The sequence below is a fragment of the Pyxicephalus adspersus genome, chromosome 5 (genome assembly GCF_032062135.1).
Source record: "Pyxicephalus adspersus chromosome 5, UCB_Pads_2.0, whole genome shotgun sequence".
Classification (NCBI taxonomy): domain Eukaryota; kingdom Metazoa; phylum Chordata; class Amphibia; order Anura; family Pyxicephalidae; genus Pyxicephalus; species Pyxicephalus adspersus.
Genome location: NC_092862.1, coordinates 9,301,425 through 9,320,080, shown reverse-complemented (window position 1 = coordinate 9,320,080; position 18,656 = coordinate 9,301,425). Strand labels below are relative to the sequence as shown.

The following is an 18,656-nucleotide window of genomic DNA, read 5'->3' as shown; positions in this document are numbered from 1 at the left end:
CACACCTCAGGAAAGGTGGGGTCAGTATTCAGAGCAGGCGGAGGGCAAGGCGGCTTCACGAACCAGAAGGTCAAGGCGGGCAGAAGACAAAGTGGCAATGGTGATCAGGCCTGGGATGCCGTGGGATGGTTTGGTGGAGAGTGCTGCAGGAACTGACAGATAGTGTGACATTTTCTTTTTGGCCTGGTTTAATGGACAACTATACAAAAGCATTATTATAACCCTAAATCCAAGATGTGTACAGGAATTCGAATTGATATTAGCTGCTTTTAGTTCCTGTATACCCAAGCTCAGAGTAGGCGAAGAAGAAGCAGCAAATGGAGCCAATCAATGATGCCATACCAAATGGTGCATGCTGCTATAGGACAGAGAAAATACCTCATCATTTTGCTGCTTCTCTTTTTACTGTCCAATCACAGGCTGAAGGAGGGACAAAACAAGGATTGTAATATTGGGGATGCAGAGCCAGTCCAGGACAGAATCATAGGGCCGCATTTCTAGCTACCCCTTTCTCTTTTCTCAGGCTTGTGCCTAGATAATTGATTTCTCCTGTAGATGGTAAATCTGTTAGATTGATCTCCATTGTGCCCACAACTATTCTTTTTTCCTCCTCAAACATATTCTACCCAATTTTATATTCTTGCAAAGTAAAAATCATGATCTACTCTGAATCTGCTGTCCAGGTCCATTCCATTTTTTTTTTTTTTTTGGAAAGATGGGAGGATTTTAATTTTTCCTTCTATGTTAAAAAGCTTTATAAAGACTGCTCTAGAATTTCTGATTTTTTTAATTTTTGTTATTCCTGTACTGCTATCTGAGTGAAGGAAATATTTTTGGACACATCCAAAAAATGTATCTAGCATTTAAAAAACAGATAGAATAATATTCTGAAGGAAATTTTAGAGATGTGTTTTAAAACCAATAAATCAAATACTGAAAACTTACATTTTGCATCCAGGTCACTTATCTTAATGGTGGTTTCTGGAGAAGCTGCAGAAAGGAAAATATTGTATGACTGGTTACTGTGATTTTAGTCCACGACAGATTACTGAACATTGTCATTACTGTTCCCATCCCACTACATTCGTGAAATGTATGGTAAGATGCAGAGCTCTAAACAATTTAAAAGAATGTACTTTGTTTTATTATTGCCATGATAAAAAAAATGTTTTTAACTTTTTATGCATATTATCTTGTAGTTATCTATCAAGCCAGCAGGTGGTGCTTTAGTCTTCATTGTATATCATTATTATGGTCACTTTCTAGCTTGTTGTTTACAAAACTTGGTGGGACTGGAACATTGATTCCTCCCTTATCAGGTGACTCAATCATACTATTGAAGGCTCAATGCAATCTGCATTCTTGTTCTATTATAACCCATAATGTTCAAAAAATATTATGACATGTTTGTATTAAAGGTATATAGCAGAAAGAAAGCTTTATATGGAGAAAAAAAAGTATTTTTAAATAGTAATGTTTGGGGGAATGTCTGGATTTCATGTTCCCTGTCTATTATAAAAGTTTTGACCAAAATTTCCTTTCCAGGAAAAAAATGTTGAGTAAATGTCGATTCACACTTTTTATAGGTAAATCCAATGTGTAAAATGTGTATGTTTTGGGTAAAAGTTGTGCAAATCTTGGGTGAACATATTTATAAAAAGTTCTCTAAGGCAGGGGTCAGCAAACTTTTTTGGCTACCAGGCCATTTCAGGAGGTCAAGCAGGCACACTAGGCTAGACTCTCTCTCGAGTCCTGCGCTAATGGCTTCGTCCCCACCAGGAACGCCCCTGAACCTAAACCTTATCCTGGCGGCAGAAGTGTTAACATCAGCCGCGGTAAATAAAGAAGGGAGGTATAACAAGGAGGCTCAAGAGCTGTGGGTTGCCGACCCCCGCAAGCCAGGTTTAAGCCGATCCACCAGGGGGGCGTTAGGCCGGACTACTGGCTAGGCCGTATCAGAGTTTACAGACCTCTGCTCGAAGGGCTCTATTTCAACAACAGGATATCTGACATTCCCTCAAACATGGGAATTAATTACTGACATTGAAACACATGGACCTGTAAAATTCCTAAGAGGGAATGTTGAGGGGAATGTCAGATTCCCTGTTTTTTAAATAGAGACCTAAGAGTTACTTAGATGATCTGAGAAATGATAAAAATATATGTATGAAATTGCAATAAAGACAATCTATATGTAGTTGAATTTACACTTTAAATTTTTGGGGGGATTTCAGGTGACTGTAATTTATTTTGGCAGAAGGGGGCAGCACAGTGTCTCTCGCCGGATGACCACCTGCAGTTCAGGAATGTCGCCGGCTCTCAAAGATTAACATTGTATTGCTTATTACCTGTAACGGGATCCGGGCAGAATGTGATATCCATCCCTTTCACCGAAGAGTTAATGTGCGTGTTCACAAAACACTCAATGGCGGCTTTGTCGCAGCGGCACAGCACTTTCTCACATTCGTGGCCAGACTCTGGGGGGTAGAAAGAAAACAAGACCCCCATTTACAGATCCGCTTTCTACCATCTGTCCTGCTTTATAGCCGGGATTAAAGAGCGTAGTTATTTGTACAATGAGTGTATACAATGCCTCTTCCCTCTGCATTGACTGGGCACCTCCTGGGTACAAAGGTCTACATAAAAGCAGTCGGTTAGGGAGCTTTTTTTATTTTATTTAAAATGCATCTAAACGGAAAAACTAAATTTTATAAATTGTATATACCAGTGCCTAAATGTGATGGCTGCATTCATGGCTGCAAGTAACACACTTCCTGTCTAAGCGTGACAAAGCTCAATGTACTATATATATGGATGAGCATTGTCCTGCTCTTCTATAAAAGTCTACATACCACCTTCTGCTCTTTTCTTCAATATAGCATCAAGAGGTGGTGTTCTGTAGATCTCAAAAAACTAATAGGAATGCAGCACTGGCTGAGAACACACTAGATTTTAGATCGGATCAGCTCAATGGATATTTGGCGTAACCTGTGGGTATTTTTTGCATCGGACAGATAAAAATAATGCTTTCAATGATATATTTGTTACACCAATGAGACCAAATAGGAGGAGTTTGTTGTTGGGTTTTACATATACTTGCAAGTCATTGTTAAAAAAAGATTTTATTTTTATGGTTTTGCAAGAACATTTTTTTATACTCATCTTCTATCATATATTGAAATCTGAGTGCTCCCTCCAGTGGCTGTATTGATCATTGTAATAATTGTGATTGACTTACTGGCCCTGATTTATTAAAGCTCTCCAAGGCTGGTGAGGATACACTTTTATCGGTGAAGCTGGGTTATCCAACAAACCTAGAATAGATTTCTTAAAATTAATTTGCTATTTGTTAGCAAATGTTTTCAATCCTGGACCAGATCCATTCCAGGTTTGCTGGATCACCCAGCTTCACTGATGAAAGTGTATCCTCTCCAGCCTTGGGGAGCTTTAATAAATCAGGCCCACCAAAGGCTGTTCACTTAGCAAAGTGAATGGTCACCAATCAAGGGTTAATCCTCTTAGCTGAATGTAGTGTAGTGAATGTAGTGCAACTTTACTTTGCAAAGAATTCCCAATCATGTGCAAGGATATGTTAAATTTAAACATGATTTTTGCTTGCACATGATTGGGAAACCAGCCCAACCAGTGCAATAACTGTTCCCAGAAAGAAGGAATTAAAAACTAATATTAGAAAGTTGAAGAAGAGGGTTAGCCCCTAAGTATATAACATCTGTATACCAATGCATAGGGTCACTTGATCAGTACAGGAGCAAGCATGCAGTAATGTTTCTTGCTAGAAGGGTGAGTATTTTAATAATTATTACCCATTATATTTCAATTGAAGCAAGACTTTTAAAGGACAAAGGTACAAAAATATTGTACTGTGGTATTTTATTTGCAAATAAAATGTTGGTTTGAAGAAAGCCAACATTTTATGTCCACCTTGGAGTCTTATCTGCTTATGCCCACATGGGAGTTTTGTGTGCTTCTGCCCACCTGGCCATCCCCATATTAGGCAATAAATAAACATGCATCAGTGATTGTAGGAGGTCCTCAAAATCAGCAAATCAGTTGTGGAGACCCAGGAACCTAACACAAAGAAGATGTGAGGACCCAAAAACTCAGCACAGATATGGTAAGGACTCCTTATAGTGGGAACAGCAGATGTACAGACCCAGGAACTGGGAAGCTCAGGGATTGTGGAAACAAGTATGCAGACCCAGGAAAAGCCCAGTGATCTCACCAATAGAGCCTCCATGAGAAGAGACTGCAACAAACACAGAAATAATATGTTTAGGTGGGCTGACCAAGTCATAGTAGTGTTATAGTTTGTTCCAACTCCTGTAACAGTGGTGCTAATTATACCCTGTGGTCAATAGGTCTAGAGCCAGGTAAATGACTGATATCTTCAAGATATCAATTATTTGACTGATTGCTACCAAGCACCTATCAACCAGCCATGTTCTTTGCCTGATCAATAAGTAAGCTCTGTGATGAGGGCACTCATGGTGCAATATAGAGGCTGGGGTGTGCAGGTAAATTGGGGTGAGCTGTAAGGGGTTTTTACAACAGATGACATGCAGGTACGTATTATCTTCTGTCTCTTACCACAAGTGAGGTTCTTTGAGAGGCAACTGATGTCAGAGGAAACCTTAGCCGGGTCCCAAACACAGTCCATTTCAAGAGCTTCTTCATAACATTTACGGTGTTGGAAGCAACAGCTGGTTCACAAATACAGAATCAAAATGTTTTGAGATTAATGATAGCAATAAAGTGGACTTTAGTATATTATATACAGATAGTCCACGCATTACATAGCAGATAGGGACTGTAGGTTTGTTCTTAGGTTAAATTTGTATGTAAGTGGGAACAGGTACATTATTTTATTAATAATAATATTAATAATAATATTAGGCAGCATGGTGTCAATTACTGTATAAAATCCTCACTGCCAGCTAATCACAAACAAAGCAAAAAAAAAAACAAAACTTTATGGAGCTTAGACATTCATTAACTTCTGGATTTCTTATGCAAGTCATGCAAACTGCCCCCCCACCCCATCAAGCCTTTATCCTGCACATGAGCGAGCAAGGAAGACTCGGTTCTTATCTAGGAGTCAACCATATGTCGGAGGTCCTTAACTCTGGGACTACCTGTATTAAAGTCCAGTCCAGTAGTAAAATCCACAGGAACAAGTAGGATTTGAGAGTGAAACAAGTCCGGCAGGGGAACTGAATTACTGATTAGATGAAACAACCATGTATGTTTTGTTAACATAGTAAATACCAAAATAAAACAATTTAAATATGGTATGTATTAATTTTGATATCTAAGTCCAGCTCAGCTAATAAGTTCCATAATGTTTTATCAGAGTAACTAAAGCCAGGTTCAGACCTGGGTTGGGATTGAGCAATCTTGCATGGATTTCTGCAGCTAGCACCCTCCCAATTACTTGCACCACACTTCTGGTTCTTAAAGGACCAGATATGCACATCTGACCACTGGTGGCAATGGGCCATACTTTACTTCCCACTGCTGTCCTCATTCATTCTCTGAGGCTGCCAGGAAATGTTCTATGTTATTACTCTCCAGGAAAACTTTTTGGCACCTTTACCTCGATATACTCTGTCTATTTATAATGTTTCACAAAAGATGAAAACATTGAGGAAGAAACAGTCAGATTCTTAAAACATTGGTTACATCCAACTCTTTGTAACCCATACCAGAGACAAGCAAAGCAAACATTAATAGTGGTAGTTTAAGTGAACCTGTGCTTCCACTTCTCAGTATCAAATACTTATTTTTATTTCCTTCCCCACCACTCTTTTCAGCCACTAAAAGGGAAGGTAGGCCATGGAATAATAACCGAGGTGTAATTAATGCATGACTATGGATGGGCTCCATGATGCCTCCGTATAGACTCCCTATATGTTCCCAGCAAACAAGGAGAGATAAACATTCTCCTCCCCTGTATCAAAAACTACAAGATATTTCTTTTTGCTTTCAGAGTTGGACAGCTTTATTTTCCATTTGGTCAGTCACAAAATACAAGATGTTCTGTCATTGGTCAAGGAGAGATGAGGTATAAAAATGACCAGTGAAGGATAGCCACAGCTCTCATATTGGCCAGAAAAACAGTGGGAGTGGGAGTTCTACCATCAAGCAGCAATAAATTATTGATACAGAAAAAGTACAGATGGTCTCTTTACACATCTAATGACAAATGAAATTACTAAGACTGGAGCTTTCTTTAACATATGAGAGGGCACGGGACATCTCCTGTGATGCATTGCATGATGGAAGAGATGGGTATATGTAATTTTCCAGGGTGTCAGTCTCTAAACCTTACTTTTACTGTGGCTGGGGGCCTCCCTTACCTTCGGTAGTGACGTGTGGTCAGCACAGGAATCAATGAGAAACCTACATGTACATGTACAGGTCATGTAGTAATATGAGGACCTCTAAGGAAGTAGTAGTGGGGAGAGTCAGTAGTGAGGAACTGGGAGCATGTGCTTTCGAATCAAGTGCAGATTCTCCAAGTGAAGATTCATGTAATGCTCAAACTAATTTTTGAATGGATGTTTTCAGCCCAAAGCAAAATGATTTATCTAATGACAGGAAGAGCAAATTTTAACATATACACCAATCACTTTTCCTGGACATATTCATCTTTTCTGAATCAGCCTCTGGAAATTGAATGATGAGTATGGAAAGTGCACTATTCCTTTTATACAATGTAACCATATTATATATTGTGTATTGTAATGAGTCACCTGTCCACCTCGTCTACAGGTAGACCCTCCAGCTCAAATCTGCAGGCACAGCCATAATCCTCCAGGTCCTTGGGGCACAGACCAGTCACACACTTCAGTTTACTCACAAAGTTCAGCAAAGCAGGAAAATTGGTGAATATAACTTGGAGCCAAGTAAATTGGGAACCCAAACAATCTGTTAAACAAAACACAGCATTTTTAAAATGTATAAAGTATTTTTAAAAAGAAATTAGTTCATCCTTGCAATTCATGCTTATTTCCCCACTATAAGTCTGGAAAAAATACCTACGGACTGCTCTATTCTTCCAGTTTGAGCCCAGTTTGCTGGACTACTGCCCCTCTGTGTCCCTTTACACATGAGTAATATTATTTCCTTCTTACTAAACTTTACTCCTGGTTTGACTCTGATGAGCCTGCCCACATAGAGTTTCCAAGGAAAGGGTTCTTGGGAAACATTGTTTTGGGGATGTGAAGATGTTGCCCCTGCAAGAATTTTAAAAACCTTTTCATGGTGTCACAGGGGGTAATAAAAGCCCTCATTACAAGAACAAGGAAAAAGAAGGAAAAGTGCTGGGAGTTCAGGGTACATTTAAATAATGTATTTTAAAGTTAAATCATTCATCAAATAATATTATTCAGGAAGCATTTATAAAGAAAAAAAACTAAGGTTGATAAATGTCTTTAATTTACAGGACCTTTTATCTGGGCTTCTAATAATTTATGTCAGACAGTATTTCAACATTGCTTCAAGACAGCACTGCAGCTTTATGTCAAATGGTCTTATACTGTGCGATTTTATTCTATAAATATGTAGGTAAATTTAAGATGCATAGGTGTTGTGGCAGTAGGCTTGGGGAGGGGCAGAGGTTACATTCATGACTGTTACACCCATTGCCTCCCCTTCTTACCTATATGACATTCTTCCTATGAATGCCTATTATACTTTATTCTTCTGCTTTCTTTTTAACTATTGACTTACATTTGAGACAACCCAACCTGACGGTCTGTTGGATCTTTTTGTATTTAAGCATGCAATGGCTAAACATGAGTCTTGTAGATGATTCAGGTGAAATGACCAACATGACCTTCATCAGGGCTAGCAAAAAGGTTTGACCAACATGACCTTCATCAGGGCTAGCAAAAAAGTTTATTTAGTTAGAAGTTTTTGCAACAGTCTGCCAGAATATCTTACATTTCATGCCAATTATTATCTTTCATTTGGAGTCCCAATGTCTCTTCATGTCCTGAGCAGGAACTACAAATATTTCTGCTGCAGTACAGCACATGCCGCTATAAATTAAAGAAGATTACAGAAGATGGGGGAGGGGGGGACATTACAGTCCCTAGCTGGTCGTATGCAGAACAAAAGGTGGTAACATTGTTAAATGAACTGTTTACTAAAATTCTTGCAGTGTATACTAAATATTCTGGACACATTTTTTTCCATAATTATTTTTATGGTATCCTTATCTCAACTTACCAAGAAATGATGTCACACTTTCAATGTTCTTAAAAACCCCATCAAACGTAAAGTTATCTAAAAAAAACAAAAAACAAGTAAATTTAAAATGAACCTTTGAGTAAAGTCTACATAAATACATATACAATACATCTGGCAACCGACAAAGTCCATCCAAGAGGTTCTATTTTATTTTGGATAGAGCAGAGGTATCCTCTGACTTACAGTCAAAACAAAAAGTGCATCTCACTGCCTAAGAGGACAGAAAGTATCCCTTTTCCTGGTAAGACAGGTAGTTCCTTCGGACTTCTTGCCAAGGCAGGAAGTTGACTTCACTTCCTGCCAGAACAAGAACTACCCTTCGCTTACTGCTAGGACAGGAAATGCCCCTTACTGCCAAAACAAGAATTTTCCCATCACTGCCTGCCAGGAAAGGAAGTGCCCCCCACTGTCTGTAAAGACTAGAAATTTTCCCTTCACTTCCTGGCAAGACAGGAAATGCCCCTTACTTTCTGCCAAGACAAGTAGTTCCTTCTCACTTTTTGCCAAAGGTAATACCCTTCATTTCCTGCCAAGATTGAAAATACCCTTTACTTCCTGCCAAAACAAGAACTGCCCCCAACTGCCTGGCAAGACAGAAGGAGCCCATCGATGTCTGCAAAGACAGGAAGTTCCCCATTCACTTCCTGCCAATACAGGAAGTGCCTCTTATTGCTTCCAAGACAGGAAGTGATGGTATTCTTTCCAACAGGTGTACAGCAAAATCCAAACCTAAAAGTTACAGTCAGGCTAGAGTAATTCCAGCAGCTCATTTGTGTTGTACATAGAACACCTACAACAACCAGTAAATGGGAAAAAGTAGGCAGAGTCAGAGAAACACTGAATAATTAGGCACAAAAATGCTAAAATGCATTTAACTGAGAAAAAAAAGAATGAACAAAAAGTATCCTAAGATGTGATAAAGGTGAATGTAACCTCTGATACAAAGGACTGAGATGCTGAATAATTTGTGTTCCTCATTAAAATCGACTTTTTCCTCCAGAAATAGTTCTCGTCTCCGGCTGTTCTATATTTATCATGGAGGAAGTTATGTTCTCCTGGACTTGTCATAGATTATTCAGGTGAGACTGGGTGCTGACGGGTGCAGAGAGCCAGATTTATACTTAGCCATATATATCATTTGCCTATAGGATCCTGTAGGACAAAATCACTCGAGCAATACTGGCTAAAGGTATTCACACACATTGATATGAATATATTTCCTCAATTTAGCATCATATTAAGGATGTATTATGCAGCTCAATCAGAACCTACGGAACCGCTGACATCAGCATCTGCCCCTGAGGAGCTTACAATCTAACAGCTTTGCTGAAGTTATACACATACATACACACTGTGAGGTCAGTCCAGGTGTAATCCAAGTAATCTTCCTATGGTTTTGTATTTTTGGAAGGAACTGATGTAAGTAGATGAAACTTACAATAGTATAGAGTCTGAAGATGATATCCCTACTGGGAATTGAATCCAGGGCAAATGTCGGTGTATGTCAGCATTAAAATTTGTGATGGGTTCTAATAAAGGTGATCGGTAAAGCAGCCCCGAGGCTTCTTCTGCTGACCTCATCCAACATATTCTTAAAGTAATGCAAAGTTTATAGATATCCCTCTCTACATTTAGTTCTGCGTCCTCAGTCCTGGATATTCTACAGGATTATTGAATCCGTGTTCTGACACAAGAAGCCCTCAATGGCCCTGCTCCTCCTAAATAAATATAAGCTCCAGACATATATAAAAGACACAAAAGCAGTTCTGCTGCCTAACCAACAGCAGTACACCAATAAAAGATATAGTAACTTTCTTAAAAAGAAACACACAGTAGTGCGTGATCATGCAATGAGATGTGCTGCAAGGCATGGTGCATTAAGACTCTATTTAGAAGAAATGGCACAGCATTGTATAAATGCATGTTCCTATGCATTGCAGTCACATGAGTGGTAACATGTTTGTTTTTGTACTGCATAAATTGTGTTTAAGTGCTTCAGCTATCATAGATACAATCAGGGTAACATTGGCCCATTGGATGACCGAAAATAACTTCTGATGAGCCCCGGTCAAATGCCCCCAAGTTTAGGTTTTCTGTGATGCCTTACAAATAAAAAAGTACCGCAATGTGCAAGGAAAGCCTTTGAGTCCTGGTGAACCCCAAATTTCCATTGCAACTCTGGATGCAAAGAAGTCTCTTGACTCAAAACTTTCCTTCCTTGTCATCAGTATCCACATTACTTACTAATATTTCTCAGCGGCAGGTCATTAAGTTCAGGTGGAACAGGAGATATTCCAGACTCTTGTGCATTGGTGGTTCCTAAAGGAAAAGAAAAAAAGTAATAATGAAGACATATTATGTCCTCATGTATGTGACTTGGTCCCTTCTCTTACAATGCATCTAGGGCATTGCTGGGAAAAGGGTCAAAGAGACAATTGTGACTTTTCTCCATGTACCTGAGTCTTCTTTTGAACCTTCATATCAACACATGTATATATTTCCTTGCTATTTTTCAGTAATTTTGCAGGTCATCATGACTATATTCCCAACATGTCCCAAAACAAAGCAACATATTAACATTATTGTTGTATCATTAACAAATAGTTCTTCAGCTCCAGCCAGTTGACCAAGGCTGAAATGATTTCTTCAGTTTGCTGTGGTCATGAGAAATGATTTTCCCAATTTATTTACCCGCAGTGATCATATTGCAATATTGTAACTTTGAACCTTTATTACAGCCACCTCTGAGATTATGCAATGTAATAGAAACAGAGACTTTCTACTGGTAATCCTATACAAATGTGAATGATGTACAATGAACATCTGCAAATAAGATAAAGCCGACATTGATCTATTGTTAATTATTAGCAGACAATTATCTATTGTGGCAGTAGGCACTCATGTAGGCAGTGCCACTGTAAGTTAGATATAAAATTACAATCTGTGTAATAGGGATTGTAGTAGCTATTGTCTTTAATATTTTGTTTGGACAAATTAAACATTACTTATGTTAAAGTAAAACTGAACTCAAATTGTGAATCTGTTGTGAAGAAAATGTAAAAATAATAATTGTGCCAAATTATAAATTTGCCCTTAAGTCCTCCAAAAAAATAGCAATGCACTTTCTGTGAGGGTGCCTAGGTGTCTACAGTCTCATAGTTGTAAATGTTCAGTATAAGATCCAAGACCCTGCTGTCTCAAGAAGTTAAAAGTGAGATGTACAGAAGGGTTGCTGATCGCTTTCCTTGCTGGAGACTTTAATACGAGGAAGCAAAGCCCCGCCTCTGTCAAGACGGCCACATCCACACTGTGACATAGTGCAGAAAAAGGCATGTTAAGTCATTAATGGAGATAGATTAGCTGCAGGAGACCACTGTCAATACTGGTGATGTGTGGGTCATATACAATCTGCCTGCCTTCAAGACCAATTCTTCCTTAAAGGCAAACCATACCAGTTTTGGGTCAATTTTACATTACTTTGTTTTATGATATATATATGTTTCTAACCTATCATTTTGCACCAGAATATGTGTGTTCGGGTTCTTTAGTTGTATTACATTCAGAGTGCCTGTGCCCTTAAAAGCTCAACCCTGCCAGGTGGTATACCCGCTGATTTATTCTGAGTAAGCTCTGGTTTCAGATGGTGTTGGAGCCAGCCTAGATAGATGATATCATTGCCTCTATATTTGACACAGTTCAGGCTAGGAAACTGGTTGTTGGGGGGCCAAGCACTCTTAAATGGAGGAGGTCTACCTTCATACTGGACAGCTAGAAAGACCCACTCCATCAGATAAAGAGTTTAACAATATGATAGCTTGGTTAGGTGAGTATAACTAGCTAAAAGGAAGTGGGGTATCAGGAAGAACAGTCATTTGGACCTGAATTGTAGCAAACATTTAAAGCAAAACTATAAGCAAGTATCTAAATACATGGTTGAATTATGTATATGTGAAATATTTGTATACCAAATTATTTGCATTCGTTTACACGTTGAGATTCACCTACTTATGCCAGATTGCCTGGGCAGGTCCCTAACCTCACTTTTCAACAATTATTTTAATCCCAGCAGGTGACTATGTAGTGAAGGAGCAACAGCATGGCAATAAGGTTACTACTCTACTTACTCTACTTTTGTTCAGCAAGCTTGTGTTTCTGGAATAGAGGGAATTTCATAGGAAGACAGCATTTCCATGCAAACTGCCTATAGTAAATGCCCACATGTGATACTGTTTCTCCATCTCCAATAAATGAAAGGTATGGGCCCGGGACAATCAAGTTGGGGGAGAAAGAGCTAGATGATGCTGGATATCTAGCTTCAAATGCACTGCAATACCTAACAAAAAAGCTAACAATATGCAGTGAAAAAAGAGTAAGCATTTTCAGTACAGGAAAAGAACCTTTACAAGATTTGCAGGATTTGGCTTGAGTTCAGGTTTAACTTAACTATTGCACCTAATTTTTTAATATAACTCTGAGTCCCGCCTTAATGGCTCCGCCCACCACCAGGGAATGGCCCCTGAAGTGAAATCCCTGACCACTATATGCATTGAGGAGGAGAGAGGTTGACCTTCAGGGAGCTTTCCCTATTTACCGCGGCGGCAGAATATCAATGCCAGCCGAGGTAAATGGAGGAGCAACAGCAAGGAGGCGGCACGGAGCTCCGACGGCTCTAGAGCTCTGGCAGCTCTGGTAGTTTCTAACACCCCCTGACTGATCCCGCTGGCAACCCGCGGCTCCGGAGACGCGGGTTGCCAGCCTTCATTAGGCTGGATCGGCCATGGGGCGTTAGGTTGGAACAATCTACCAGCTAGGTTGTATCTGGCCCAAAGGCTGGAGTTTGCTGACCCCTGCTCTACATCTTTTTAGTCATCAGAATAACAGCCTTTTTGGAAGCAGCTAAGCCCAGTCTATACCATGATGGCACTCTCAACACACAATGCAGAGCAAGGCATGATAAATAATAGGAAAAATGCACTGACATGATCTTTATCAATATCAACCAAAACTAAGCACATGTCAACTGATTTTTTTCTAAGGAAAAAACACATTTGTCAGATCAATTGACCATAAGGGCATATTTTGTACTGCTGTAACATTTACCCAAAATAAGTTTTTTTTATATGACTTTTGTTCCATATTGTAAAAACCTTACATTTTTATGAATGCTTTCATTAGTAGTCAAATGTATGGAAAGAATAGGATTTGCATCCTTGCTTAATGACTGCTGAGATTAGTTCAGTTAGCCTAACTTAGAGTTGTTTGACCTGAACCATGAATAAGCACTGGCAAGGAGGGCTGAGACAGAGTGAAACACAGTCACTGCCTAGTAATGTTAAGCAGAAAGCAAAGCTTGCATATGTAATAGACAAATATGGCTGTACTCATGTATAAATATATATTTTAGCATATGTCATTGCCAAACTCAATGTAAAGATTGCTAATTGCCCAGATGTAATACGGATTGTTTTCAGTAGTTTCAATTACACATCTGCAACAAGCATGGACACAATTGTGTGACAATTGTCTGAGCAACCGAACTGCGTACTCATTCTGGGTTACTGATTTAGAAGGTATTAAAGGCAGAAGATCAGAATACCAACCAGGTAAGCAGTGTATTTTATAGAACCAGGTCAGATACAGTAGTAGCTTCCATTATCTGTCTCTGATAATTCGTTTTTTTTACAATTTATACTTAAAAGCATTGAATTTAAAACCAATATAATCTAGAAAATGCAAAAAGATTTACCAGGACGTTAAAAATATTAACACATATGATGGAGTTTACTCTATCACACTTATTTAATAATAATTCTTTCTTATGTATAAATGCTGAGCCTTTTTCTACAGATATTCACATTTATATTGTGCTCACTTAGAAAAGTCCTAGCAGTGGCAATTTAAAAAGGATCATAGTACATAACCTTTATCTTTTTTTTCTTCTCATCCTTTAACGGAGAATAGACACTTCTCAATATAAAGTTTACAATAGGGAGACGGAAAAGTACAAAAAATGCAAAATTACACCCTATAAAAAGCCTGACAAAACGCTTTCACGTGACACCAATGGCTATTGCACATATCAGGTTTTCAAAAACCATAAAAATGGTCAAACATTTGTATCCATATTTTCTGTATTACAACTACAATACAGATAGGCAGCTAAAAGTATTCATTGGGTAGAATTAGTTTTATTGCATTTTTTAAATAAAAGAACATCAATTTTTTTGTTCTAATATGCAAGGTGTTAATGTTATGGTTTCAGAGGAAATACAGAAATATATACTGATAACAATAATATTGTAACTTACCAATCTGCAAAAGCATCAAAAAACTCATCAGATGTAAAATAATCATTGTCTGCCTAGCAAACAAAACATGATAATATTATTATTTAATTAGATAATCATATTAAAAGGATGATCATAATGAAAATTTTAAAAAAATGTGTTTTATATATATATATATATATATATATATATATATATATATATTTATTTATTTAAATTTTAGATCTTTTTAAGCATTGGTTGTGCTTGTGTGCATGTTCCTAAAACTGATCCTTAATTTTTAAAATTAGGCAAAACAGAGAAATAGAGGGAATGAAAGAAAGATAGAAAGAAAGTAAGAGAGAAAACTTAAGAAAAACAGAGAAAGAGAGAAAGAAAGAAAGAAAGAAAGAGAGAGAAATATGGAAATAGATGGAATGAAAGAAAGAAAGAAAGAAAAAGAGAGAGATAGAAAGAGAGAAAACACAAGAAAAACAGAGAGAGAAAGAAAGAAATCGAGAAAGAGAGAGAGAGAGAGAGAGAGAGAGAGAGAGAGAGGTAATATATATATATATATATATGTTGTAAAATTTAGATCTTTTTAAGCATTGCTTGTGCTTGTGTGCATGCATGTGCACAGAGAAAGAGAGAAAGAAAGAAAGAAAGAAAGAGAGAGAAATAGGGAAATAGATGGAATGAAAGAAAGAAAGAAAAAGAGAGAGATAGAAAGAGAGAAAACACAAGAAAAACAGAGAAGGATAGAAAGAAAAAAAGAAAGAAAGAAAAAAAAAAAGAGAGAGAGAGCGAGCGAGAGAGAGTGAGAGAGAGAGAGAGAGAAAGAGAGAAAGAAAGTATAATTTCTTTGATTATTTACAGAATAAATTTAATAATAAATTAAATATAATTAAAATAAAATTATATGAAATTAAAAATTATTATAATACAATTATAGTCATTTTAATTATAGCTGCGCATATAAACCTAGAAAAATATTGATAAAATGAATCATTTTGCATATGTATGTATTATTTTAATTTAGGAAATAATTAAAAATTGTTTAATTTATTACATAAATGAAATGCTTACTATCTTTAAAAAAATATTTTTTGTTTTTAAAAAATGTTATAAACCAGGAAGGCCCTGAAGTTATATTCTGGGTCCAGTTTAAGTAGGATAAATACACTGGATAAAATTCAGGAAAACTTTAAACAGCATAAAATAGAAGAAAAAAAAAATTTAGATTGATTTTTTCTGAATGTATTATTATGTTGTTCATGGTGTATTATTAAAAAAAAAAAATAAACAAAATATGTAATAATGTCTAAAAAATAGTGAAATGTCTTACCTTTTAAATTTTACCCAAAGCCTTAAGTTGGAGGGCAAGTGTCTTTTAAACAGCACAGGATGGAGTGGCTTATATCAACTTTGATGTTTATCGGACCCATGTGACCATCTCTTTTAACTCAGTTCAACATTCATAAAGCAATCCTTTCACAAAATACCTGAAGGTCAATATGCTCTTAATAATATATCTAGACCTTCTATATTAAAGGGCTCTATTGTGAATACCCTTCATTGCTCACCAGCTTGACTGGATACTTAGCTACTAATTAAATAACAATTGTGCTATTGTTCTCCACCTGCTACGGAGGTTCTATGTGAATGCTGTAGAGAGGTTAATGAGGTGGTCCGGTAACTCTTAATGATGACAGATAAGTTAGATGTACATGGCCTATCAAGGGACCCAACATCGTGTGTTCAATGTGTGTTCTTCTAGAAACTGATTTCAGTCCTTACCTTTCTTAAATTGTAAATTAATATTTATTTTTAGTTCTAATCATCAACATTATACCAACATTATAATCAAAAACCTATAAAGTGGAACTATAGTTCTGCTTTGAAAATGAGCATACGGGCAGGTGTTATGTTTATTATTCTACAGTAAAACAAACCTACCTGCAGTAAACATGCCATACGTAGTCCAAAAAAAAAAAGCTGAGCCGCACATGTGTAGTTCAGTGTAGGAGATACTGTGCACATTCTTGCTTCCCTCGCAGCTGCCAGGACGTCATCTCAATCAGGGGTGTGGTCGTAAAAAGAGAAGAGGGGGCACAGTACTGGGGAGCGCGCATGCGTATTATTGTTATGTAAACGTGGCTGCCCCACTACACCCCTGCCCATGTGTCACTCAAAGGAGAAGAAGTGACGCCAGGATAACAGAACCCCACCCACTCTCCCATCGCAGACTCAGATTGGGCGTGTTGTGTTCAGAGAGACAACCCGCCCATCGCCCTGAGCCTGCTATTCCATATAATACGGGAGATGTTGTCTGCAGTTGTGGCCGGTGGCCTTCCCCCAGCGGGGTCCTTCTCTTGACCCCATGGGGGGGCGGACCGGTCTGAGCCGCAGACCACCATAGAATTCTTTGCAAAATAAGAGAGGGCACGCATGTGCACGCATGCCCAACAGAAATGAGGGCACTGCATTCCCACCCGACTACTCCCCTGATCTCAACTTTGTTAACCAAGAAAACTCAGATCCACATCCCAGAAAATAGGAGGAACACAGTGCTGTTCTGTTCCATGAGGAAAGGGGAGGACAAGCAAGTGACACCTCACTGTGTTCTTCTCTATAGGAATGCCTAGTAGTTGTATGTGATCAGATGTTCATCAATCCACCACAACAATGTTTTTGCCACATCAAGGCTTTGTTCAGATGTTCCATGATGATTGCCTGAGACCAATGATATACAAACACATCTGATCTGTGTACGAAGCTTTAATATGCAAAAATGTTGTTTACAGAGCTCAGCAGCTAAAGCTTAAAATTACATAGTTTAATGAGGCAGATAAATGAATCATCTACCACCTTATTCCCTATTTCTAGTGTCGGCAAATCCTGTCGCAGGTTAACACTTTGTTAAATGTTTATGAAGCTCTGACCTCTGGCATCAGAAAGGCATTTTGTCCAGAGAAATACCACTCACTGGATATCTTTCCTTTCTCTGTAAAGCCTGAAGGTGGTTGTGCATGAGACATCTGGCAGCAATAACCATGTCATGTTGATAGTCACTTAACTCACCATTATTCCTTCATTTTTTTTTTAACTTCAACAGGTCATCTTGACAATATTTACATGCCTAAATGAAGTGAGTTGCTGGCATGTGATTGGCTGATTATGTATTTGTGTTAAGAAGCATTTAAAAATTTGTACATAATAAAGTGGGTGGGGAATGTAGTTTCTAAATACATACACATAGAACCAACCATATTTATTCATTTTACATCAATAGCTTGTGCTTCCTTCTTAGCTGTGATCAGTAGCAGACGTGGCCAACAGTGGACCCCTGTGCAGAACTGACTTGGGGGCCATGTGCAATGGCACACTTTGCACCTTCTCATTATGTCTGCCCCGGCTGTAACAGGGGCTGTGCATGACTACCACCCTGTCTCTGGCCACGTCTGGCCTTAAGAAATTAAGTTCAGAAGTCACTTAATCCTTATCCCATTTCTGTTATGCAGATGGCCAATGGGGAAAGCATTTAATTTCCTTATAGGATAACCATAACTAAAACTAGGTAAGTAAAAAAAAAAAAAATAGCTACGATATTTGTTACACAAATTCTGAATGAAGTAACGCAATACTTCCCAAAACATATAGGAAATTTTAACTCAATCTGACATATGATTCTGGAACGCAGCATTTCATACAGCAGATCTGTCCCCTGTGCTTTTTTTCTTTCCCTTCATAAACCAACAAATCTTAGGGTCCCTCCTTCTGAACCTATCTCCAACGTGTATTTTAATATTACCATTACAAAAACAAATTCCTCTATCCAAATAAATGGGACACATCAGTCCCCTTGGGGGTGACTGTTCCACATGAAAAAGAATGCTTGATACAGTCTAACAGATGTTTTTACATGCATTAGGCCCAGTCATTTGAAATCCAACTACCTACATCCCCAGAAGAAGAATGTGTTGCGAAACGCGTTGGAATTATAGGATTGATTTGAAATCTTATATCAATGTGAACTGATGTGGCTGTTGCTAATATGTTAATGATTGCATACCAATGACTGGACTGGAATGACTTCTTGTCATTCTTCTTATAAAT

At 38.0% G+C, this 18,656-nt stretch overlaps 1 protein-coding gene across 1 annotated transcript in view; it reads right to left on the bottom strand.

Moving 5' to 3' along the window:
• OC90 (otoconin 90) overlaps positions 1 to 14,628 on the bottom strand; it is a 36,955-nt gene extending 22,327 nt beyond the window's left edge. The window contains exons 1-7 of the mRNA XM_072413229.1: positions 14,583 to 14,628; positions 10,519 to 10,593; positions 8,254 to 8,310; positions 6,774 to 6,948; positions 4,609 to 4,721; positions 2,349 to 2,477; positions 946 to 990 (exon numbers count right to left, since the gene is read on the bottom strand). Coding sequence (XP_072269330.1) covers positions 946 to 990; positions 2,349 to 2,477; positions 4,609 to 4,721; positions 6,774 to 6,948; positions 8,254 to 8,310; positions 10,519 to 10,593; positions 14,583 to 14,628 — 640 coding nt within the window. The remainder of the gene's footprint in view (positions 1 to 945; positions 991 to 2,348; positions 2,478 to 4,608; positions 4,722 to 6,773; positions 6,949 to 8,253; positions 8,311 to 10,518; positions 10,594 to 14,582) is intronic.
• Positions 14,629 to 18,656: the final 4,028 nt, after the last annotated feature.